This window comes from Pipistrellus kuhlii, unplaced genomic scaffold (assembly GCF_014108245.1).
Source record: "Pipistrellus kuhlii isolate mPipKuh1 unplaced genomic scaffold, mPipKuh1.p scaffold_m20_p_7, whole genome shotgun sequence".
In the NCBI taxonomy this organism is placed as follows: domain Eukaryota; kingdom Metazoa; phylum Chordata; class Mammalia; order Chiroptera; family Vespertilionidae; genus Pipistrellus; species Pipistrellus kuhlii.
The window spans coordinates 40,098,103-40,123,528 of NW_023425573.1; the positions used below are offsets into that span (position 1 = coordinate 40,098,103).

General features: G+C 43.5%; 1 protein-coding gene across 1 annotated transcript in view; it reads right to left on the reverse strand.

Moving 5' to 3' along the window:
• The window catches only part of MYO3B (myosin IIIB), a 331,558-nt gene that overhangs the window by 85,366 nt on the left and 220,766 nt on the right, over positions 1–25,426 (reverse strand). Inside the window, exons 27-28 of the mRNA XM_036422089.2 lie at positions 19,636–19,737; positions 15,437–15,539 (exon numbers count right to left, since the gene is read on the reverse strand). Of these exons, the coding sequence (XP_036277982.1) occupies positions 15,437–15,539; positions 19,636–19,737 (205 nt within the window). The remainder of the gene's footprint in view (positions 1–15,436; positions 15,540–19,635; positions 19,738–25,426) is intronic.

Genomic DNA, 25,426 nt, shown 5'->3' on the forward strand with positions numbered 1-25,426 from the left:
TTAGTATATATTTTTTTCAAATACTTTTTGGACATCAAAAATAATTGTTGCTTATATAAAATCCGCATTTAAGTGGGTATCCTGCATTTTCATTTGCTAAATGTGGCAACTCTAAGTTGGACAAATTAGCACTACAGCTCCTTCATCTGCAAAATAGAAATAAAAATTATTGCCAAGCTGGGGGAAAGAATTACATTTGTTCTTTCAGGCAGAACAAAATAAAAGCATAAGACAAAGGATTTTTAAAGGATTAAATTAATAGAGGTACACACGGTCAGAATGTTGAAATAAAATAGATACTTACCGTATTTCTGGCGTATAAGACGACTAGGTGTATAAGACGACCCCCTAATTTTACAGTTAAAACATAGGTTTAGGCCTATATTCGCTGTATAAGACTACCCCCTACTTCCGAGGCAACACCAGTTCTTTTTTTTTAATAAACCACCTCTCTGACTCTGGCCAATTTGAGCAGGCTTTTTTTCGTTTCAAAAGTCATCTTATACGCTGGAAAATACGGTAGTAAGGTGTTGTACTTATTGTTTATAATTTTGTACTTCTGAAAGACAAATCCCTGTATTTGGGAACTTCAGGCTTGAGAGAAGGGAGAATGATAATGTCAGCTATCTGGAGTACTTCTTCTGTAACCTGTCTCTCCTTTGGGTGGGATCACAAGGTAATTTGTGGGTTGAGTTACTTTTGAGTTACATTTGTAGCACTTTAAAGATTGAATTAGGCCCTGACAGGTGTGGCTCTGTTGACTGGGCATTGTCCCACACACTGAAAGGTTGCTGGTTCAATTCCAGGTCTGGGCACATGCTTGTGGTCTTGGACTCAATCCCTCATAGGGGGCATACAGGAGGCTGCCAATCAATGTTTCATTCTCACATTGATGTTTCTCTCTATCTCTCTCTCCTTCCCTTTCTCTCTAAAAATCAATTAAAATCCTTACAAAATTAAACAATAATAAAAGAGACAGGTTATAGATCTGCAGAGGCAAAGAAAACTTCAGGGACCATTTATTACATACTAGAGGTCTGGTGCACAAAATTTGTACACAGGGGTGGGGGTAAGGTGTCATTTTCAGAGATAGAGGAAAGGAGGGAGTAAGGAAGAGAGAGAGAGACATGGATGTGAGATAGAACATCAACCCACAACCTGTGTATACACCCTGATCAGGAATCAAACTTGCAACCTTTTTGTGCACAAGATGATGCTCCAACCAACTGGAACACCCGACCAGGGCTTTCTGAACCATCTGATTGTCAGTTGTACTTTATATTCCTTTATCCTTACATATTTCCATGTGTATTTCTTAAAAGCAAGGTCATTCTCTTATCTATATATATAAAAGCCTAAACAACCAGCTGACCAGCCAGTAGCTATGATGTGCAATGACCACCAGGGGGCAGAGGCTCAATGCAGTAGCTGCTTAGAGATAGAAACTTTGCAGAGTGCCCTCTTGCACTCTGGGACCACTCGGAGGATGTCATACTGCTGGTTTTGGCCCTATCCCTGGAGGCCAGGCCTAGGAATCCCACCTGCCAGAGGGACCCTGCTCACTTCGCAGATACCCTTTGAGCCCTGATGCCGCCCCCAGGTGTGGCTGGCCAGGGAGGGACCATGGGGGGTTGTCTCCAGGTTGTGTCTAGCCTGTCCCACCTAGTCCAGCCTCTCCAGCCAGCTTCTAATTAAGTTTCTTTCAATGTGCACAAATCTGTGCACCAGGCCTCTAGTCTGATTTATAATAAAGTCATAAAATCACAAGATTAATATTAATATCGTACTATTATATAATGCATCCAATGCCAATTTTGCCCATGATATCTTCTACAGCAAAAGAAAATGCTGGGTCATACACGGCATTCAGTGGGCATGTTCCTTTAGCCTCCTTTCATCTGGAGCAGTGCATCAGTCTTCCTTTGTGCTTCATGTTGGAGCTTACAGGTCATTTTGGAAGAGGTCCCTCTGTTTGGTTGGTCTGCTGTTTCCTTGTGATTACATTCAGGTCATGCACATTTTGCATCCACAAAGCGATGCTGTGTTGTTCGCAGTGCATCCTATCAGGAGGCAAATGCTGGTGATACTACTAACTTTCATCACTTGGCTAAGGTGGTTTCTGCCAGGTGTCCCCACTGCCCTTTCACCATTAATGAGTACCTCATGGAGATTTACTTTGAGACTGTGAAAATAACTTGTTACTCCTTAAATTTTCACATGCTAATTTTAGCATCCATTGAAAATTCCTGCCTGAGACAATGATGATTGGATAATTTTCTGTTTTCATTATTTCCCCTATATTTATTATTTCACATTCTATTGCAGTGAAAAGCTTGCTCTGTTTTTCCTTCCTTTCTTCCTCCCTGCTCCCTCCCTTCTTTCCTCATTTCCTTTTCTTTCCTTCTCTCTCTCTATCAGTGTGTTTTATAAATTCTTGTTTTATTCAATATATTATTTTCTTTCATTATCATTATTTACTCTGATAATCAATTTGTCCTCAATTTAGCACAGGCTTAATTTTAAAGGGGTGGAGTAACAGCCTTCAAAATTGCCGAAACTGGTTTGGCTCAGTGGATAGAGCATCAGCCTGTGGACTGAAGGTTCTCGGGTTCGATTCCAGTCAAGGGCACGTGCCTTGGTTGTAGACACATCCCTGGTGGGGGTGTGTGCAGGAGGCTGCTGATTGATATTTCTAACTTTCTCTCTTCCTCTCTGTAAAAAAATCAATAAAAAATATATATTTTTTAAAATGAGTACTTCAGGAAAAAAATGCACAACACTAAGGACTATCTCAAGAAAAGTGGATTCCTCCCAGGTAACAATCATTCTCCTTATATATATATACTAGTGAGTGCTTTTATGTGTCAGGTGGGATGCCATGCATTTTGTATTTATTTCATTTAACTTCAAGATGCGGCAAGGTAGATATTGCACCGTTTCTTTTTCTACTAAACCACGAGGGAGTGAAGGCTCTGAGAAAATAAGTCCGTCAAGGCCTGGTTGACTCCAGGACCCCTGCTGTCAACCACCAGGCAGCCCAAAGGATAGTAGGTGTGGAACCGCTCAGGAGAGGAAAAGGCCTTAGAAAGAAGGCTGAGCAGTTGTTCCTTCAGGTAGCTGGACATTTTTTCCCAGGACCTCAAGAGTCATCTGAACTTTCCCATTTTTACAAATGGAGCAGATGAAACGGCCTCCACGTCGGTCATTCCTCTGGGAGCCTCCCCAGCCTGCTCTGTGGAAACCATCCACTCCTGCCCCAAACCCGAGGAAAGCACAAAGGAAGCTCGTTTGTGCCCATGTCGGCTGACAGAATCCAGAAAGACGGGACTTGGCCGAGTTAGCCAGAGAGGCATTCCCAAGGGTCAAGACAAGTAAAAGCCACATTCAGGAGGGGAAGAGAAAACAAAGCGAACAGTAGCGCAGGGATGGTTTAGAAATTCAGTGTCTGCTTGATTCTATAGCTCCTGGGTGGACAAGAGCGGAGGCTTTCCCCTCCCCACATACAAGGTCCTTCTTTCTGCTACAACACCACTGCTTCCAACCGGCACACCATCGCTCTTAATACCAGAGTTTAGGCTTTATGAGAATGAGCTTAGTTAGGCGAAAGAAGTCTGTGGCATGCTACCGAAACAAGGCAAACAAGTGCCTGCCTGAGAGGGGAGAGCACAGTTGGGTCTGAGAATAACATCTCTACCTCCCAGGAGGAGCAAACTAAAAATAAAAGACAACAAGGTGCTTCCTGCCAGCCAGCAAATCCAATCAGCAAAGAAGGTGCCTCAACCTGGCGCCGGGGAGTTAACAGTCGGCCTGACTCTCTCCACTCTAGCCAGCCATGTGGTTCTCAGAGCTAACAGCTGCCAAGCAGAACCCCTCCGATTAACCCATAGGTGGTGTTGAACCACTTCCCATTAAGATATTTGCAAAGCAAACAAAAATGATAGCCCCACTCTGAGCGCTGGGAGCCGGCCAGGAGCGCTGGCTGTGCTTGTTGACACAAAGAGCTCTCCAGGGAGGGTCTAAGCCAGAGCGCGGAAGGCCAGTCCTGCCTGTGTCTCCAGACGGTGTTGATCTTAGGCCATTAGAATCCTGGTATCAGGGACTGTTTATTATCTAATTTCCCAATCACAGCGGTTGCTAGAGTTCTGTTTCACCAGAGCTCTCTATTCCTCTCCGTTTCCCCGACCTCCCCTGCCCCATTCAGATGAAAAGAAAAACTCCAGCCCTCCTCCTATTTTGTCTACTCACCCAGGAGGCGAGTCTGAGGAGTTACTGAGATGCACACCGAGTGTGGCATTGCTACTGTCAACAGTTTCTGTGGGGAAGGCTTGCTCGGGTTCCTTCTTAGTGTAAAGTGACTGGCGCAATGCTAACGGGAAATACGTTGGTATATCTGTGTCCTACAGGTAGGAGCCAACTGCCATTTAATTCACAAAATACACCTTGGAACTGAAACACTATATCTTTCCTTCTAAGCCAGAGAAGAATATAAAATAAAGTTAATAAGGCTGTGGAAATGTACAACGTTTATCTTTTTTTCCCAACCTGTAGGGTTATACTGTCGGTTTAAGAGTTCATAATGAAACACTTTCTATAGAATTTACTTTTACATAAATATTGTTTTCAACTTGAGTAAGTTTTTTTCTCTTGTTTATTTTCTTTCAAAATAGCCTCAACATTCAAAGGCATTTTGCTCAAAAATCCCTTCTGATCCTGAATGTAGCAAAAGTTTTCATGAGGATACAACAAAGTACTAGCAGATATCAGCGGTGTGCTGAATTTTTAGAATTTCCTATACACACGACATCGGTCATGTTGAAAGGCAACAAGAGATGGTGAAATGGTCAGAAGAATTTGCCAAATTCTGTCATTACTTGAAATCACCCTTTGGATTCTGAACCAGAACTTTAAGAGACATAGGTATCGTGCAAGGAGAGAGTGAGAGCGCTCGCTAAAGAGAGACTGGGATTTCTTTAGAAAAAGTAGAGACATCTATAATAATAAAAGGGTAATATGCTAATTAAACCAGATGTCTTCCAGATTTCACTTCCTACATCCTTCCTGATGAAGCCGGGGCCAGAGGGAAGCCAGCCTGGGCCCAAGGTGCCTGCAGGTGGCCCAGGTGCCAGAGGGAAGCCGGAGCCGCAGCCGGGGGAAGGAAGGCCTACTCTTGCACGAATTTTTGTGCATCAGGCCCCTAGTTTTTATATAAAAGAATAAAGACACTTGACATTTAAAGTAACTTCAGCTATATATCAGTTATGTTGGACATACCAAAAATTAGTTATCATACCAAACTGTTCAAATTGTTTTTGGAGATGCTTTAAAGTATGGATCTCACATAGGATGGGGTAGTTAGAGAACCCAAATCAAACATGCATTTCAACATCATTTCTTTTCTTTTCTTTTCTTTTAAAAATATATTTTATTGAATTTTTACAGAGAGGAAGGGAGAGAGAGAGTTAGAAACATTGATGAGAGAGAAACATTTATCAGCTTCCTTCTGCACACCCCCTACCGGGGATGTGCCCGCAACCAAGGTATATGCCCTTGACCAGAATCAAACCTGGGACCTTTCAGTCTGCAGGCCAATGCTCTATCCACTGAGCCAAACTGGTTTCGGCTCAACATCATTTCTTATTAAGCTCACTACATGCTGGTTCCTAGCAACCAACTATTAAATTAAGATATTAACCATAGACAGCTATCGGCCAATAACTGAGCTTCTAAAACAAAACCACATAATTAATTAAGCATCTTCCCAAACTTGGGCTTTATTTAAGCATTAAGAATGTAGATTCATTACAGAAAAGTGACACCATGTAAATAACATCTCCCTTTACTTATTTTGTTAGCACCGTTGGCTTTTTGAGAAAGCCAGCTTCCTACTTTATAAAAAATAACAATTATGTATAGGTCAATCTCAAGATAAATAGAAAGTATTTCTTGAGGACAAAGTAGTTAAATTTAGCTTTAGACCCAACAAAAATAAAAATTCCTGGAGCACATATTCATACATCAATTACTTTTATTTTATGCCTATGTGGCCACAGATTCTAGATTTGGTGAGTCATACAGAAATGAGTGACAGCTTCAGCCTTGAAATTCACTATCTCATGCAGAACACAGTATTAACAGCTAACATTTTGTGCACTTACTACATGCCAGATAGTCTTCTAAACTTTTTTTATGGTTCATTCTCACAACAGACATATGAGGTAGGTACTATTATTAGAAATGTGCTTAACTTGCCCAAAGTCATTGAGCTAATTGGATATAGACCTGGGCCTAGAAGAGAAACAATCTGGTTCCAGAATCTGCAGCCTAACCTGCTCCTCTACCCGCATGGCCCCTGCACACAAGGGGCAGGAATCAAACTCGGATGCTGGTGGGGCCGGGCTATGAGTTTGGCCAGTGACTTGAATATCAGTGGAAAACAGCCTCTACTCAGGTCGAGCAGATTGTTGCTAATTACTCCGATTTTTCTAAAAGCCATCAGATACCTGAATTATTATATGAAAGCTTTTTGTTTTTATATGTGAGAAATGAATTAAGACTATCAAAAACATGATGCAAGCCAAACGAAATACATCTGCAGACTATATCCTACCCAATGACTGTAGGTGTGCATCTTTTGGCTTATACTATAATGTCCAAAATATTCTGTGCTGCTTTTAAGGCCTCTCATATCCTGGCTCTCACCTGCTTTATTCCCTGCATCACACCACTGTCACACCCCCCCCTCAGGCTTCATCCCGCTGGACATCTCATCCTCTCCAGAGAACCCCACTTAACCCCTGCATAACCTGCCTTCAGGCTGTGTCCCCATCTATTTCTCCCATCTGGGACGCTCTTCTCCTGGCTTCAAGGCCCTGTAGGAGGTACCGTATGGGAGAGACCTTGAAGGATGTGTAAACTATCAACAGGTAAAGAAAGAACTGGCAAAAGTATTCCATTCAGAAGGAACAGCATGAACAGATATACAGAAAGAGGAAAACAAAAGACATGCTGAAAAGCACCAAACAGTTCCAGATATCTCTTAAGAGGCCTCAGTCCTTGGAATCTGGGCCTATAAAGAGAACACTGATTGCTGACATTCTTGACATCCACAATCCTTCTAAAAGGGTCCTTTGCATAAGGATCACTGATGATTTAAGGTTTGTTGAAATAGTTCAGATAAATATTTATGTACAGCCATAAGCAAATCCACAAGGAAAAATATAACTCAAAACAGATTTTTTCCTTGAAGCTCCTTTCAGCTGGTGATAAAATTTCCGGCTTCAAAAAGGTTTTGAAAGTAAATGTGACCAATTAATATTTTTAAAGCCTAAAAACTCCGAGAAGGCCCTAACAATCAAGTAAGCTCTGAAAGCTGTCATTTGAGGGTGTGCCAGTGGATTCCTGGCCATATTGGCAAGGGGAGTCTTGGGCTCAAAGTCAACCTCAGATTTCTCTCTGAGATAAGAGCCAGGAACATGGGAAAATAAAAAAGTTGGCTCTCAAGTTAAAAGTAGAGAGGGAGCATTGTTTAAAATGTCTACAGTGCTGGATTCTTCGATGTCTATTTTAGTCTACAATCCTAGGGCTAAGTCCGAGGGGTCTTGACTCTTTAGAACAGGTTAGCTTTACAGAAACCATTAACCATTAAAAATTCCACTATTATCGCTACTACTCCTAAAACTACCACCACCAACTTGCCATCATCCATTACTGAGCATTTATTATGTGTCTACAACTGTGCCGGTTCCTTTGCATAGATGATCTCAAAGCCTCACAATTATTTCCTTTTTGCAGCATAGGATACTAAAGTTCAGAAAGATAAAAGAACTTGCCAAGGGATCCTAGTTTGTCAGTCCTTGAACAAGATTTAAACCCAGGTCTTTCACCAAAGCCCATCTGCTTCCCACCTGAAGGAGATAACACTCAGATCAGCACCTGATACAAAAACAGGCCACCATCCCTCCGAGGCTCCCACACCTGCCGCCTCCTTCCCCCCAGCTCCACACAGGTCCTTAGTGATGCTTTAGGGCACAAACTTGGCCGCAGGTAGGACATTTGTTGGAGGGAGGGCACTAGCTTCCTGGGGAGGGGCGGAGGGGGGGGGGCTGAAAGTGGGAGGAAAATTTAGCCTGGGAATGGAAGGCTGGGAGAGGAGACATCCTCCTGATATGATATGAAAGAAAAGTTTTGTTTAATCTTCTCAGCACTGCCACATATTTCTGCAATGACCCCCCAGGCAGAGTATTTGTCAAGATATGTGGCAATCTGTACTTCACAGCCCACATGGAAATCTGGCCCACAGTCGGCCCCGATGGGGAGGCTGTTCCTCTGGCTCATCAATTCTGAGGTCAGCCCAATTGGCTCCAAGCCCCAGGGCTGCAAGGATGACACACGGGAGAAATATGTGCTCGTTTTCCCCTCTTGTGAGGTGCCAGCTCCCCTCATGCTGCCTGAGTCACGAAGGTCCCCATCGCTCTGAGTCTGAATCCTTAGTGTAGTGGCCCACAATGACGCAGCTTCCCTGTGTGTGTGTGTGTGTGTGTGTGTGTGTGTGTGTGTGTGTGTGAGAGAGAGAGAGAGAGAGAGAGAGAGAGAGAGAGAGAGAGAGAGAGAGGAGGCTGCTGGGTGAAAACATCTGCACCAGCATTATCAATCTCCTGTCTCCCTCAAAGGGGCTTCCTTTTACAGAACAACAGGCTAGCTGACTAAAGTATGCCAAATAAAAGTCTTGGGAGAGCTCTGCCATATGCAGGCCAAATTAAATTAAGGGGCATAATCCTCCCTATTGTACCTATCAGCATTAAAATGGAGGATTACCATCATGGGAACAAAGCCCCATGATATAAAAGTGTGTTTCCATTCAGTCCTTCTTTGTATGGGCTCACACAGGAAGTAGGGCAAGGAAGCACCACACCAACCATTGACTTCTTTCACCCCGAGGCTTCCTTCTCCCTAGCCAAGTTCACCCCACCTCCCAGGCACAGACTGGAGCACCTTTTCCAGGAGGCCATGGGCTTTCTCCCGGGTTTCAGGACTGGAATTGTCTCCACCAGTCACAGGGAGACAGCTTTATGCCCATCAGGATTATTCTTTAGCTGGTTGTGATTTAGGATTTGCTGAAATGTAAGTTATAGAGAACATGGAACAGGAAAAGTGCTGGGTTAAATGTTGGCGCCCAGAACCTAGAGAGACATTACAATGCACTGGTTAAAAGTCTTGGCTCTGGAGTCAGAAGGCCTGTGTTGAGATCCTGACTCTGTCACTTTGAGTAACATTGGCAAGTTACTTGTACAATAATTTCTAAATGTCAGAAATCATAAAATGTGTACCACTCCCATGGGTTTGTTAGGAGGATTAAATAGGATAATGCAGGTAAGGAAGTTGTTAAGAAAGAGCAAATATTAGTTGTTGTTATTGTTGGAGACATAAGATCCGATTCAAACCCAGATCTGCCATTTATTCTCTCTGTGATGCTGAGTGACCCCCAGATTAGCTGATTGGGTGCACACATAGGTAAATCTGATATCTCCAATCTGGCCCTGGACTCTGGGCCAACATTTGAAAGCTACGTGCTTAGGATTCCCTTGTCCACTATACTCACCAGTAACTTGGAGTTGGTAACACCAGCCCAAAGGCTGATGTGAGAATTAGGTGAGAAAACTGTAGGAAAAGGCCTGACCTCACAATAAATGTGGGATAAACCTTAATGATGGCCTCAACATATCATTGGCATTCTCATTCTCAGCAATATTTCTTGTCATGTCTAGGTCTTCCTTATGAACACTTCCCTCTGCTTTTGGCTCTTTCCTTATTATCTATCTGTTCCCATCTCTTATCCCATCAGGACTATTTGTTGGTTGCTTCCCCAACCCATTTATTCTGCCTATTTTCTCATGAAGATGCTGAAAATGCATATGGTCACTGTTCCAGATTCCCTTGCAATCCCCCTGCAGAGCCACATCTGAAAATTCTAGCCAATAGGATGTGAGGGTAGTACAGGCAGTCCTCAGGTTACATCAGACTCAACATATGTCATTTCATGGTTACATCACCATCTCCGATTTATTTATTAAAAAAAAAAAAAGTTCTATCATTTCGACGTATGTACATATGTGCTTTATGATTTCTGTTATTTATTTACCACAAGTAAAGGTCAGGAATTGTTATTTATTATTATTATTATTTTTTTTTACTGTTTCACTTCATTACTGCTGTGTATGTGCTCCATGTGAGTGACATAGGTGCTTATGTAGGTGGGTTCTGACTTACGGGAAATCATGTTGTGTCACACCGTAGGAACGGATCTCTGACGTAATCCGAGGACCTACTGTATGCTGGGGATTTCTGGGAAAGGTTTCCTTCCTGACAAACAGAGACCCATCTGAGGAGAATCCCTTTCCCTCCACCTCTCCCTTCCTGCTTTGGACATTGCCATGTGAGGAAGTGAGACTTAGCATTACTTTAGCTACCGCGTGACCGTAAGTGGGAGCACCACTGACATGCTGAGGTAACAGAGCAAAGGGATGAAAAATCCTACGTCCTTGACGACATCCGGAGTGGCTGATCCAGCACTGAACTCTCTTTCTGAGGAATCCCTTAATGTCTGGGGTGGAGGCTCAGTTACTTGCTGCGGTGAGCACCATCACCGGCATGTCCCCCTTATCCTTATTAAGCCCATCAAGCCTCCAACTCCACGACATCCTTCCTTTCAATCCCTGGGTTGATCCACAGGGCACTGAGGAGACCATCAAATACAGAGGGAAAGTGGGGCCCAGCCCCTGGGGCTGGAAGGTCCTGACACACTATCTGGTGAATTTTTCTGGGCCTTGTTGTTGCTGCCACCACCCAAAAATGAAGAAGGAAGAACATTTCTCTCGTAAAAATCTGAATTCTGTGATGGTTGTTATAGGGGTTGGGGAACTGGGTGAAAAAAGGTGAAGAGATTGAGAAGTACAAATTGGTAATTACAAAACAGTCATGGGGATGTATAGTACCGCACAGGGCCGTGGTCGGCAAACTCATTAGTCAACAGAGCTGCAGTTTGCCGACCACTGGCATAGGGAATATAGTCAATAATGTTGTAATAACTATGTCTGGTGCCAGGTGGGTACTGGGAACATCAGAGGGATTGCTTTGTAAAATATGTGATTGTCCAACTACTATGCTGTACACCTGAAACTAATATACAATAAGATTGAATATAAATGGTAATTGAAAAATAAGAATAAGAAAAGGAAAAAATATCTGAATTCTGAAGAGTTGTCTTGGATATTGCCACTCTTGATAACCTCATTGCATGCACTGGAAACAGGAAGAGGGAAGACTCAGTCCTTGCCCTTGAGAAGCTGACCTGCCAGCACACAGTCAACCCCAACACTAAGCAAAAGTGAAATGCCACAGAGAGGAACAAACCAAAGCATAGTCTGTGGCCCCATCTGTGAACTGTTAACACTCACAGTATCACAAGGAGCTTGTGCCAGATATGAGCCGATTCATCACCAAGTACCTTGTTTAGTTTAGCTGATTATATGTTTATTGGTAGTAAGACTTTCTTATTGAAGACATAAGTGGTTTGATTTACATTCAGAAACAGGCTCATTATTTTGTCTTGTGCTTTGAGTAAGTACTTTTAAAACTTGCTATTAAAGGTTCAAGAATTAAAGAGAATGAAGGTCTTCACGGATAAAAGGGATATGACAATGTATCTTGGAAAAATAGGTAAGAATTGAACAGAAAGGAATGAGCAGAGCAAACAGAGGTAGATGCATTGGTAGGACAATATAAAGTCTGGCTCCAGATAGCCATACAGGGTCCGGAGGGTGCATAGAGGGTCATACAGGAGGTGTGCTGAAGGACAAATTGGAGCAAGATAGGGAGAGGCTTAGTATAGCAGACTGAGAAGTCTGGACCTCTTTTAGTCTAAAATGGGAGCCATTAAACTTCTTTGAAAAGTCAGACTATGCTTCAGGGCAATTGATCAGGTGTCAGAAATGAAAGCTGATCTGTAATGAGGAGAGAACAGAGAGAGAAAAAGAGATAATGGCAGGCCTGGACCATGGAAGAATGCTAAGAAAATGATTGAGGCTGGGGTTGAGAGGTAGGGATCAAAAATGACTGCCAGGTTTGAAGGCCAGGACATAAGAAAGTGTTTGTGCCACTCACAAGAATGGGAGGGTCAGGTGAAGGAGGTGACTTGCTTGGGGGGGCGGGGAGAGGGCCTTTCTCTTGAGACTCTGGGATGTAAATCAGGAATACATGGGCAGCAGGCTTTGGGTGTAAAAGTATAATGCTCAGAACAGAGATCTGAGAACCATGCTGACACAGCTTAGAATACACCCGTGAAAGAAGATATCATCCAGGTGGAAAGGAAGAAAGAAGAAAGTTGAGGACCTGAGAATCGCCTGCATTTCAGTGCTGGGTGGAAGAGGAGGAGGATGGAGACCAAGGACATCTTGGAGGAAGAACCTGAAGACAGCAGCATCACAGACACCCGTGGGAGAGTGCGGTCCCAGGAAAGCATGGCCCGAGAATGGAATGCTGCCGAGTCTGATGAAGATGAGGCTCCAGCAACGGGGAGCTAACCTTCCTAAGGACAGTTTTAGGATGTGGTGAGGGCACAGATCAGATTTTAGGACTAAGGAGGGAGGGGTTGGTGAGGCAACTGACCTGGATGCTTGTCTGAGGAAGTCTGGTGGTAAAAGTAAGGAGGGACAGGGCCAAGAGCAAGCTTTGTTAGAACGGGAGAGGTATAAGCAAAAGGGAAAGAAGCAGCAGACAGAGACATGAGAAAGCAAGGGGTGGGCTAACTGATGGTGGCAGGGCCTAGAGGGCAGGAGCACAACAGAAGGGGTTACCCCGGGTAAGGAAGAGGACCTGTGGTCTTTTGAGATGGGAGTAAAGGGAGAAAAGACAGCTGAATATAAGAAGAGATTCTAAGGTGAAGGGAAGGGAAGTGGAAGTTGCTCACACAGAACTGTCCTGATATTCTGGGTGAAGTTAGTAACCTGTCTGGCTGGTATGGTTCAGTGGTTGAGTATTGACCTGTGAACCATGAGGTCACAGTTTGATTTCTGGTCAGGGCACATGCCTGGGTGGCAGGCCCAGTCCCCCGTTTGGGGCATGCAGGAGGCAGCCTATCGATGATTCTCTCTCATCGTTGATGTTTCTGTCTCTCTCGCCTTCTCCCTTCCTCTCTGGAATCAATAAAATATATTTTAAAAAATAATAACAAGGTTAGTTGTCAGCCTAGGTTGAGGGGAGTCACGCTGGGGCTGGATCCATTTACCAGACTGGTTCACTCACCTGCCCAAGAACAAAGAGCTGGAAAATGTTACCACTAGGATAAGGTGACCAGACATCCCGCTTTTGGCCAGACAGTCCTAATTTTTAACAATCTGTCCCGTGGCGTTTTTAAAAAGTCCCAATCTTTCAAAAAAAATCGGGACTTTTTTAAAACGCCACGGGGCGCGGGACAGATTGTTAAAAAGTGGGACATCTGGTCATCTTACGCTAGGACCAAAACCCAAGTCTTCCACCTACCAAGTTCAGTCGTCTTTCTGCTGCAACAGAAATTCTAAATTTTGTTAACCTACTATGAAATCTTAGTCTATTATAGCTCCTAAAGTGCCTTTAAAAAATGAGCTATTCTTACTACTTAGGAGTCTACTTTAACAGTAGTCCAACAGTAATTTGAGACCACTAGAAAAGTACTGAGAATTAAATTTGTCAGATCTCAAAAATATTAATAAGATATTTCAAAAAATTATTTTTAAAAATTACAAATGAAGACCCCTTCTTTTCCCAAGTGAAAAAATGCAAAAACAAAACAAAACAAACCCACAAAAACAACAACAACAACAACAACAAACCTTTCTAATGGCCTGCTTCATTCTCCAAATCTGGAGTAAAATTTTTAAATTTATCTTTATTTTTAAGAGTATTACAGATCTTTCCCATCCCCACTCTCCCTTTCTACTCCTCCCTCTTCTCTTCTACTCCTCCCCTCTTCTCCCCCCCGCCCCCCCTGGGCCATCACTGCACTACTGTCTGTGTCCATGGGTTGTGTATATGTGCATACCAGTTCTTTGGTTGATCTCTTCTCACCCACCCACCCCTGCTTTCCCTCTGAGATTCCACAGTCTGTCCCATGCTTCCATGTCTCTGGAATTATTTTGTTCATCAGTTTATTTTGTTCAAATAGATTCTATATATTTTGTTCAATTATATCATGTGATACTCATCTTTCTCTGACTGGCTAATTTTGCTTAATAATATGCTCTAGGTCCATCCGTGCTGTCTCAAAGGGTAAGAGATTCTTCTTTTTAACTGCTGCATAGTATTCCATGGTATAAATGTACCACAGCTTTTTATCCACTCATCTGCTGATGGGCACTTAGGCTGTTTCCAAATCTTAGCTGTTATAAGTAGGGCTGCTATAAATGGGGCTGCTACAAGCATAGGGGTGCATATATGCTTTCTGTTTGTTGTTTCAGGATTCTTAGGATATATTTTCAGAAATGGGATCACTGGGTCAAAAAAATTTTTTTAAATTTAAAAATGGAGTAAACTTTTAATGAGTGTTCCCATAGTCAATTAAGGGGTAAGTAAGAGGGGCAAACTTTATTCTAGTTGGACCTTCCCTCTGCATGGTTCACGCCTTCCTGCAGTTACCTCCTCCTCATGGTGACATGTGTGATGGGGCCTGGAAGCCTGTTCTGCCAACCCCTTCTTCCTTAATCCTAAAATCTGATCTGTGCCCTCACCACATTCTGAAGAACAGAAAGCCTGAGTTCCATGAGCCTCCAGTGCTTGGTGTCACAGCCTGGCCTGGCCTTAAAATGACTACATTCAGCCCGGGTACTGTCCTCTGCAGACCTCAGCAGCTCAGGTGTACTTTGAAAACAGTGCACTATGGCCCTGGGCAAGCTCTGCTTTACTCATCTTTAACTGAGATCCCTGGGTAAACAAGAAATGATACTTCCTTTTTGCTTTAGGTTAAATCCAAGGTTTTTCAAAATTGGGACTATTGTCATTCGCCTAGCCAATTCTTTGTTGGGGGGGGGGGGGGGGAGACTGTCCCCTGTATTGTAGGACTTGTAACATCTACTCACTGATTCCATCAGCAAAACTCCTCCCCCTAAAGTTGTGACAACCAAAAATATCTTCAGACATTGCCAAAATCCAGGGGACGGAAGAGGGACAAAACTGTCCCCATTTGAGAACCACTGCTTTAAGCTAATGAGGCCAAGTACAGGTTTTACTGTGAAGAGAATGGTAAAAAGTAGCAGCACTGTCTTCAGATTACCCTATAGAATAGAGACTTTGCCCACATGGCAATGACCTCTACCATGGGAGAATCTGATAGGAAATACTTCTGGTTCCACTCTCTCCAAACAAGCCACTGAATTTGAGACTGAGCCATTTTACAGCTAAGACTCACCGGTTTTTCTCAGTGGCTGGACGAGAGTTGCTTGATGTCTCTGCATGGCCATTGGTAGATTCAGCTTGTGGACTGCTTTTATGGTCTACAAAACCCCTGAGACCTGAGAGAAAACACACAAGTACTTAGACACCTGAGCACAGACTCTGAAATAGCAGCCTTAGATACAGTGCCGTCTCCGCTCTGCAGCACCTCTCTCCTTGCCCTCCTTTCTGCAGCCTCATTGAGGACATGTCACCAAAACTGACCTGCTCTGTCATGGCAGGCCTCGTTCAGATACAATCACTCATGCTAACAGGAAAACAAGTTGCCTCCACCTGGCAATGGTGGGAGGAACTAAAGGCCCCACGTGAGATAGAGGGCAGCAGCGGGTGATGGAACAGCCCTGTGCTGGGCAGAGTTAGTAGGCCAGTTTCTGGGCCTGGCTGGGCAAGGCTGCCTGCTGAGGAGCACAGTAAATCAAGGAGAAGGGAGATTTCCCCCTCCTGGAGATTCTAACACATTGTTTGGCCCAAGCTTACTTGAAATACTGTGATAAGCAACATAAAAGGAAGAACTGACATAAAAAGAAAAAGAGAAGTCCACATCTGGGACACAAATACCTTTATTTCCTTATTAAGGGAAATTGATGCAAATAATTTTTAAAAAACGGATACCAGAGGGAGGGAGGGAGGGAGGGAGGGAAGGAGAGAGGGAGGGAGGGAGGGAGGGAGGAAGGAAGGAAGGAAGGAAGGAAGGAAGGAAGGAAGGAAGGAAAATTGATGGTTGCTTCCTTCATGCATCCCAAACAGGGATCAAACCCTTAACCTGGGTATGTGTACTTACTGGAAATTGAACCTGCCACCTTTTGGTGTACAGTATGATGCTCAACCAACTAAGCCACACTGGCCAGGCCAAGCCAAATAATTTTTAACCTTGTTCTCTGGTCCATTTCAGCAGCACCAAACACTAATCAAAGCCCAAATGGTACCATCTGTGTGGAAGCTAGGATTGCTTTTGTGTGCACTATTTGAGATCCTTAATATAAAAAGGAGCAATAGCAGTTTGATAGCAATTCAGAGAGGAAAAGGCATAAGCAAAGCCAGGAGAGGCCACCAGGCCCATTTTGAATCGGGACTGTCCTTAGGAAGGTGCCTTAGGAAGAGAAGAGGCATCAACACCTTTTCTTGGAATTTAGCAAATGCTCCGGTTACTTTGCATGAGTTTCTGATAAAAATGCACAGAATTTCTGTTCATGTGATTGAAGGGAAAACTTATTCCATGTTGCTTACTCATTTACACTTCAGTCATCAAAATATTGATTTTTAAGAGTCATTTGAAGTATTAAAAAAAAAAAAAAAAAAAGCCAAACAGAAACTTAAGAGAGTACTCTTAGTAAAGCTTAGATGAAGCCTGTTCCTCTATTCCCATCTTTGCTGGAAGAGCAGGGAGGATTTGGGTCAGAGTAAAGAGGTCAACTTAAATAAAAAGGAAGTAATCATTATGTTGCACATCTGAAATTTAATGTAATGCTATATGTCAATTATACCTCCATTTTTTTTAAAAGGTCAAAATAAATAAATAAAAAATAAGGAGGTTAATACTTGTCAAATACTTGAAGTCTATCCTGGTGACAGTTGGAATCACCTGGCATCTCTCTGGCAGATTGTTAAACAAAAAGACTGGAGAAACAGAGAAGTGGGAAAACAACAAAAAACAGAAACGTCAAATCAGGTGATTCATTCCAAGTGAATAGGTCAGGTTAAAGGAATTAGACCAGTGACCTGGCTGAAACAATTACATTATGGGCGTAAATTGCAGAAATGTTCATAAAAACTAGACTTGAGGTGTGCGCAGGTGTGACCACAGAGGCCTCGCCTGCCTCCGGGAAACACAGTGTTGCCGGGAGGGACGCTCCGGAGGCGAGGAACCCTTCGGAAGTGAGGCTGAGCTCTGCAAGCCGTTCATTTTCCCAGGGAAATCGAGCCAGTTCTTTACTGAACTGTTTTGCAATAAGATGAAAAGGCATTTGACTAGAAGCATTTGACTATGGGGGGAAAGAAGAAAAAGAAAGAAAACAACATTGCAGGTGCTGCAAGCTCAAATGCCTTCGGGGCCACCCAGGTAACGTAAGTGTGTGTGGTGTCAGGTAGAGAGTGTGGGAGTGGTGGGATTTGTGGTGAACCAATAATGTATGCCCCATCTAAAGACATTCAGGTTCAAAGGTTTTAAAAAAAAACACACAACACTATGTCTGTCCAAACAGAACACATCTGTGAGTTGATTACAATAGGAAGCCCTCTAATTTGTGGCTTCTGCCAGGGAGAAAGGGTCTAGATTAGGGGTGTCGAACTCAATCAGAGAAGGGGCCAAAATCTAAAATCCAGCCTAAATCGCGGGCCGAATGGTTTACTGAACAGTCATAAACTGTCATTGTGATGGAAACGCAGCGGAGTGCAGTGATGACAGCGCGGTGCGGGCCACATTGCAAGGCCTGGCGGGACGGATTTGGCCCGAGGGCCTTGTGTTTGACACATGTGGTCTAGATCATAGGTCAGTAATAGCTAGCCATGCTTTTGTTGAAGGTGGAAAGTATCTCATTGTCTCCACCTCCAGGTCTCAAGTTCAAGAAACACTGCTGCTCCCTGGGTTCCCCTTCTCTTTTCCTCCCACTCCCTCACCTCCTGTCCCCTGGGAAAGCCCCAGTTCTGTATTTCCTTAAAGCATAGGTTGAGTAACAGATTACAAAGCAGCTGGAAGTACCCAGAGCCTCTTTGCTGGGCCTGGCAGATAAACAGCTGCTGCAAACTCAACTGTAAAATCCAGCCAGGGCAACTCATCCTCACTTTTCATAAAATACCAGCATTGGCATTAAAGGTAATATTTAAGAAATCACAGTTACTTCATTTTAAAATTTTCCACCTGAGGATATTTTTCCATTGGTTTTTAGAGAGAGGGAAAGATAGAAATATCGATGTGGAAGAAACACATCAATGAGTTATGTCCTGCACGTGCCTCCACCAGGGCCTGGGCTGGGGAAGAGCCTGCAATCAACGTCCATGCCCTCGACTGAAATCGAACCCAGGACCCTTTGGTCTGCAGGCCGATGCTCTATCCACTGAGCAGAACTGGCTAGGGCTCATAGCTGCTTCTTCAAGCAGAAGTCTAGGGACTTTCACACCATCAAAAGGGGAGATTCCAGTGTTTTCAAAATGTTTGAACACTACTGATTTAGTCCAATTCTTTCATTTACAATGATATTAATTAAGGGAGGGCTTAGACCAGATACCTAAGTTTTCATTTTTGCTCTACAGTCCTTCCTCCTCCATGATTGTTCTCAATTAGTTTGAAGTCTATGTACACTGTCATAATCATGGAAAGATCTGGCTATAAAGCTAAATTTCCATACAACTTAAGGTAAATCAGACAGAAGAATGTGTGCTTTGAGAGGACAGGTTGAAGTGAGGCAGGCGGTAGCTTATCTCTGTCTACACTCTCCGCTTCTGAGAAGTCACCATGCAGGGTCCTTGCAAGGCTGCCTCTGAATTTAATCAGTTGTTCTCTATAGAAAAAAAAGAGTGGCAGCCCTAACTGTTTGGCTCAGTGGCTAGAGTGTTGGCCTGTGGACTCAAGGGTCCCAGGTTCGATTCTGGTCAAGGGCATGTACCTTGGTTGTGGGCACATCCCCAGTGGGGAGTGTGCAGGAGGCAGCTGACTGATGTTTCTAACTCTCTATCCCTCTCCCTTCCTCTCTGTAAAAAATCAATTACACACACACACACACACACACACACACACACACACCCCGTATTTTCCGGCATATAAGACGACCCCCTAATTTTACAGTTAAAACATAGGTTTAGGCCTATATTCGCTGTATAAGACTACCCCCCCCACTTCAAAGAAAAGACTTACTTTGCCGTCAAGATCTGCAGCTAATTTTTGTGCAATTTTGGTCTTTTGCCCCCGATTTTTGGTTGACTTTTTTTCGTTTCAAAATTCGTCTTATACGCCGGAAAATACAGTGTGTGTGTGTGTGTGTGTGTGTGTGTGTATGTGTATGTGTATGTGTATATGTATATGTATATGTATATGTATATGTATATGTATATGTATATGTAGTGGCAGACAGAAGGTCCATAGCAGGGGATCATTTCCAGTTCTGGAACCTTCTCTGGAATGTCCCATAGGACACCCATTCCAACTTTTAATGGCCTCACCTCCATGGTCACCAGGTGTACCACAGTCTTGAACCTGGGTACTTCCCCTGATGCCGCCTGTGACAACAAGGTGAGGATCACTGCTTTGGCCTGAAGGGTGCCCTGTGGAATGAAACAAAAGAGAAACTTTTCAACATTATGCTCCCATATCTAGATGACATACCAAACCGGGGGATACAACCTGGCTAGGGAAACCCACATTTGTTCTATGGTTTGAGGCTCTAACAGGCGTCTTCAAACTACGGCCCGCAGGCCACATGCAGCCCGCAGAGGAGTCTGATCCGGCCCGCCAGGTTTTTTGGGCAGTGAGCGCAGCCGAGGTGTTACAGTAGGAATTAGTAGTTCATATAGTCTGGCCCTCCAGCTCTCTGAGGGACCGTGATCTGGCCCCCACTTTAAAAAGTTTGAGGACCCCTGCTAGAATGATGAATCTCAGCAGATTCGGTGCTTATTTTTAAGATTTAACACAGCGTGGTTGGAAAGGGCATAATGGTAGGGAACAAGAGAATTAATCATGTCCTGGCTGGCTCCCTCCTGGCTGGGTGATGTTGAGTAATTCGGGAACCTCTCTGTCTCTGTGACCACATTAGTCAAACAGGGAGCTGCATGACACACAGAGGTCCTGAGTGCACCAGGCCAGGGCTCCTGTTCGACAACTGGATGGCTTTCCTATTGCCTTTTCTGTTGCCACCATGAGGGAACCAGGAAAGTAAAAATAGGCTCAAAGTCTCTTCCTTCTCTCCACATCTATGCCTCTCAGGCACGCCTTTTCCTTCCTTCTCACGTGCAGCCCTGTGCACAGGTGGGCATGGGTTGACAACCAGTTATGCTGTCACAGAGATGTAGTTAGTTTAAGATGAGGTCATACTATGATACTAGATTAAAGTGGATCTTAAATCCAAAGATTAGTGTCCTTATAAGAAGTCCATCTGGCCCTGGCCTGTTTAGCTCAGGGGCTAGAGCATCGAATTAAGGACTGAAGGGTCCCAGGTTCAATTCCAGACAAGAGTACATACCTGGTTGTTGGAGGCAACCAATCGGTGTGTCTCTCTCACATCGATGCTTTTCTCTTCCTGTCTCTCCCCCTCCCTTCCACTCTCTCTAAAAATCAATGGAAAAATATCCATTGAGGATTAACTACAACAACAACAACAAAAAAGAAGTCCATGTGAAGACACAGAGGGACACAGGGAGAATGCATGGGACAAAGGAAGCTGAGAGGGGAGTGATGGGCCTACAAGCCGAGGTGTGCCGAAGACTGCAGGGAGCCCCAGAAGCTAGGAGAGAGGCATAAAAAGAATCCTCTCTGTGTCTCCAGTAGAAACCCACCTTGCTGACACCCTGATTTTGAGAAAATACAAACTGTGAGAGAATGCATTTCTGTTATTTTAAACTAAAGAGTTTGGGGAAATTTGTTAATATAGCCGTAGAGAACTAATATGAGGAGGGGGAGCTGACAGATATTAAGGACTGAAATAGAGAAGAAGAAAAGATCGGGTATGTGCATTCAGCTTGATTTGGTAGAGGGAGTGAGGGGAGAGGGAGAAGAATTAGAACCAGGAGCTAGGGAAATACCCATCATTTTTTTTTTTTTTTTTAATCAACAAACACAACTGTATAGATTATTAGGCCCCATGCTTTTTCCTAAGAACTTTACAAAAATTAACTTATCCAATCCTCATAGTAACTCTAAAAGGTAGAGGCCACTATTATTCCCATTTCAGAGCTGAGGAAACAGAGACACGGGGAGGTTCGAGGACTTGCCCAGGAGTTCACACAACTGGAGAGTGGCAGAGTCAGGGTTCAAACTCAAACAGTTTTTCCCTAAAATCTAAAGCCCTAAATACCACATGGTGCAGCCCCACTTATTCAAACATTTAAAAACCATTACCTCCTTTTTTTTCTCTTATTTTTTCCTTTGTAAATGCAAGTAAAAAAAAATCAGACTTTCTTTCACTTGCCTGGGCTGCTGCAGGAGGAGGCTCTGCCTGGCCTGGCCTGGCCTGGCATGCAATGACCCACCAGAGGACAGACCCAGCACTGTTGACCACAGGGACCCTGTCTCAGTAGATTTCCTGGTTAGAGATCTAGGCTGGGTAAGCTTTCCTGCCCTCATAATGGAGCTGGCAAAGGGTGCCCACTGTACCTGGCAGCGAAAGCACATACAGATGAGGCCCAAAGGCCCAGCCTTAACCTCCTGACTGCTGCTGGTGGATTGCACAAGGAGCCAGTGTGGTTTCTGGCTGGAGTGACAGCTGGTCAGCAGCCATCTTATCAGAACAGAAAGAAGCCAACTTGTGGGAGGTCCAACTGGCAAAAGCAGCCTTCCAAAAGTGAAATTTTTCTTAAAGACTAGAATCTCATTGACATATCACCCCCTTCAGCTGCATCATAAATCCTGGCTTCCACACAAATCAAATCTAGTAATTTCAGGCCTACAAGAGCATTTTTCCACTTTGATTCTCCATTACTTAACTCCAGTCGTTATCCCAGCCAAACTTTGACTGAGTTCAAAGCCGGTCCTGCCCGGTAATTGCTTTCTCGAACTTGGAAGCTAAGAGGGAGGCTTACCCTTATCCTAGAAATCAGTTTCTTGCCTGACCTGGAACATCTCCACCTGGGGGAATCCCCCTTCCCTTCAGGCATCTAGGGACTGCTGCGCTCTTCTGGCTCACATCAGTTTAAGGTGGGACTTATCTCTTATACTTTACGCCCTGCCTGCTTCTCAAATGGTTCGTAGGCCATTTGCTCCCTGTGGCTGTGTCAGCTGGCCCTGGCTGAGTCCTCTTTCAAGGCTCAGGCAGGTGTGTTGGTCCTGGCTCCATCTGAGACTCCTCCCACTCCCTCCACCTTTTTCAAGACTTTTTATTTATTTTATTTATTTTATCTATTTTATTTATTATTTTATTTTATTTTATTTTATTTTATTTTATTTTATTTTATTTTATTTTATTTTATTAGAGCTGTTTTAGGTTCACAACAGAAACCTTCAGGGAAGGGGCAGAGGTTTCCTAAATACCCTGTGCCCGCCCATATTTATAGCCTCCATCCACCATTATCAACATCCCCCACCTGAGTGGTACATCAGGTACAAATGATGAACTTACATAGACATGACATAATTATCCAAAGTCCATGACTTACAGGAGGGTTAACTCTTGGTGTTGTACATTCTGTGGTTCGGCACAGATGCATAATGGCATGTATCCATCATTATGTGCCCTACAAAGTAGTTTCACCACCCTACATCCTCTGTGCTCCACCTACTCATCCTTCCCTCCCTTCTAACCCCTGACAACCACTGATCCTTTTACTATCTCCATAGTTTTGCCTTTTCCAGAATGTCATACAGTTGGAATCACTCAGTCTGTGGCCTTTTCAGATTGGCTGCTTTCACTTAGTAATGTGTATGTTAAGGCTCCTTTGGGTCTTTCCATGGATTGATAGTTCATTTCTCTTTAGCATTGAGTAATCTACCACAATTTATTGATCCATTAACCTACACAAGGACATCCTGATTGCTTCCAAATTTTTGGCAGTTATAAAGCCACCTTAAACGCCTGTTTACAGGCTTTTGTAAGGGTAAATACTAAGAAGGGCAATTACTGGATCATATGATAAGAGTACATTTAGTTTTCTAGTAAACTACACCCTGTCTCCCAAAGTGGCTGGCTGTACCATTTTGCTTTCCCAGCAACAGTGGATGAGAGTTCCTCTTGCTTCACATCTTCACAAGCATTTAGTTTGTCAGTGTTCCAGATGTGGGCCATCCTAATAAGGGTCCTACTGGTATCTTGTGGTTTTAATTTGCATTATCCTGATGACATATAATGTGGAATATCAAACTGTTTCCCTTTGTAGGGGAAAAAAATCAATTTTTTATGTTGTTTCTATGACTACCCCAAAAGCATCTAGCAGAGTGTTCTGCACAGACAGGATATTCAGAAAATGTTTCAGGGGAAGGACAGCTGATGAGGAGCTGGGCAGTCTGGACTGCAGGAAGGTTTCGTGGCCTGCATCTATAAAATGGGGTAAGATCCCTAGCCTAGTTCTCAAGGTTACTATGGTAATTATAGGAATAAGGTGAGTGAAAGTGCTTTGAATAAAGTGTAAATTGCTCATACAGCTCTGGTTTCTTATAAAGCAAAGTTATTTCATTTTCTATAAGTTTTTCTAAAAAAGATAAAGATGTGAATGTGTATAGCAGCTTTATTCATAACCACCAAGGACTGGGAACAAATGTCCTTCAACTGGTATATGGACAAAACTGAGGTACCTCCATTCACTGTGATTCTGCACAGCAATGAAAAAGAATAAACTGATGAATCTCAAGAGCAATGTGCTAAGTGAAAGAAGCCAGATGGAAAAGTCTTCAAACTATTTGATTCCATTTATATGACATTTTGGAAAAGGCAAAACTATAGGAGCAGAAAACCTATTAGTGGTCACCATGAAGTGAGAGTGGAGGAAAGAAGGATTAATGACAAAAAGGACATGAGAGAACTTTTCAGAAAAGTTCTTGTTCTTGATTGTGGAGGGGGGTTTACCTGACTGTATGTGTTCATCCAATTTTATCAAACTGTCTGAGTTTACTATATATAAACAATGCCTCTATAAATGATTAAAAAAAAAAAAAAAGGATAAGACCTCCTTCTCCTCAAACTAGAGTGATGCTGGAAAGCAGGATCCAATTGCTTCTAACCCGCCAGGGGGGGAAGAGTCTGTGGGGAGACCTTGCTGTGGACGAGGGAGCCTTCACAGCCATTTGCATCATTGACCATAGCCGGTTTTGACACTAAGCACTTGGCTCAGCGTCTGTGAAATTAGCAGGATCTGGTTGCTGAGGCATCTCAACCACCACAACTTTATTGAGGAGAATGGCTACCAGCTGTCACCTCTGCCTCCGCCTCTGTGCTCGGCGATGCAGACGTCGTGGCCACAGCAAATCAAGCCGTGGTCCTGCGATGGCTCCTTGTGTTGGGGTTTGAACTACCAGCCAAATGGCTGTCGCTCAGCTCTTACGCTGCCAATCACCCGTCACTGTGGGTTAAACGTGATATGCACACCGGGATCTTCCAACGCTTCAGACATCCGAGAGGCGGCTCGCTTTCCGCACAGGCAGGCAGAAAATCAGGGTGATTTTTGCTCCTGGATTTTAGAAGTTCCGACTTCATGGAAGGGGTGAGGAGGGGACTTGCTGTTCTACAGAACAAGTTGCAGAAGGGCCTCTGACAAGTGACTGGAAAATGTCATGTCAGCACCTAAGTCTTAACAATTTTGTAGTCATTGAAAAATTTATCTGCACAAATGAATCAAGTTCTCAGCACAATGGGACGCAGCACATCCCTTTCCGAAAAACAAAAACAAAGCTACCTGAAACCTTTTACGTGCCATTATTGCATTTGAATTTTTCCCTGTCAAATAAGCATAAATTAAGATTTGGAAAATGCTTTTTTTATGAAGATTTTATTGCAACTGCATTTGAGATTTGGGTGGTACAATTTTTTTTCCCTCTGAAAATGATTATCTTTTTGAAGTTTTAACATTGTTATGCTCACCCTACAAGATTGACTTCTTTTTTGCAGTTAAGTACATTTTTAGAAAGGGAGTGCAAAAAAGGAGCTAACATTTAGTTAGTATCTGCCCTGTGTGTGCAGGACGCTTTGCATATCTCTTCTGCTATCATCTTCAAAATTAGTCCTGAGAATTAGGCCTTAGTGAGTCCCATTTTATAGTTGAGGAAACAGGCTTAGAAGTTAATTTCCCCCAAACCGAACAAATGGTGACATAG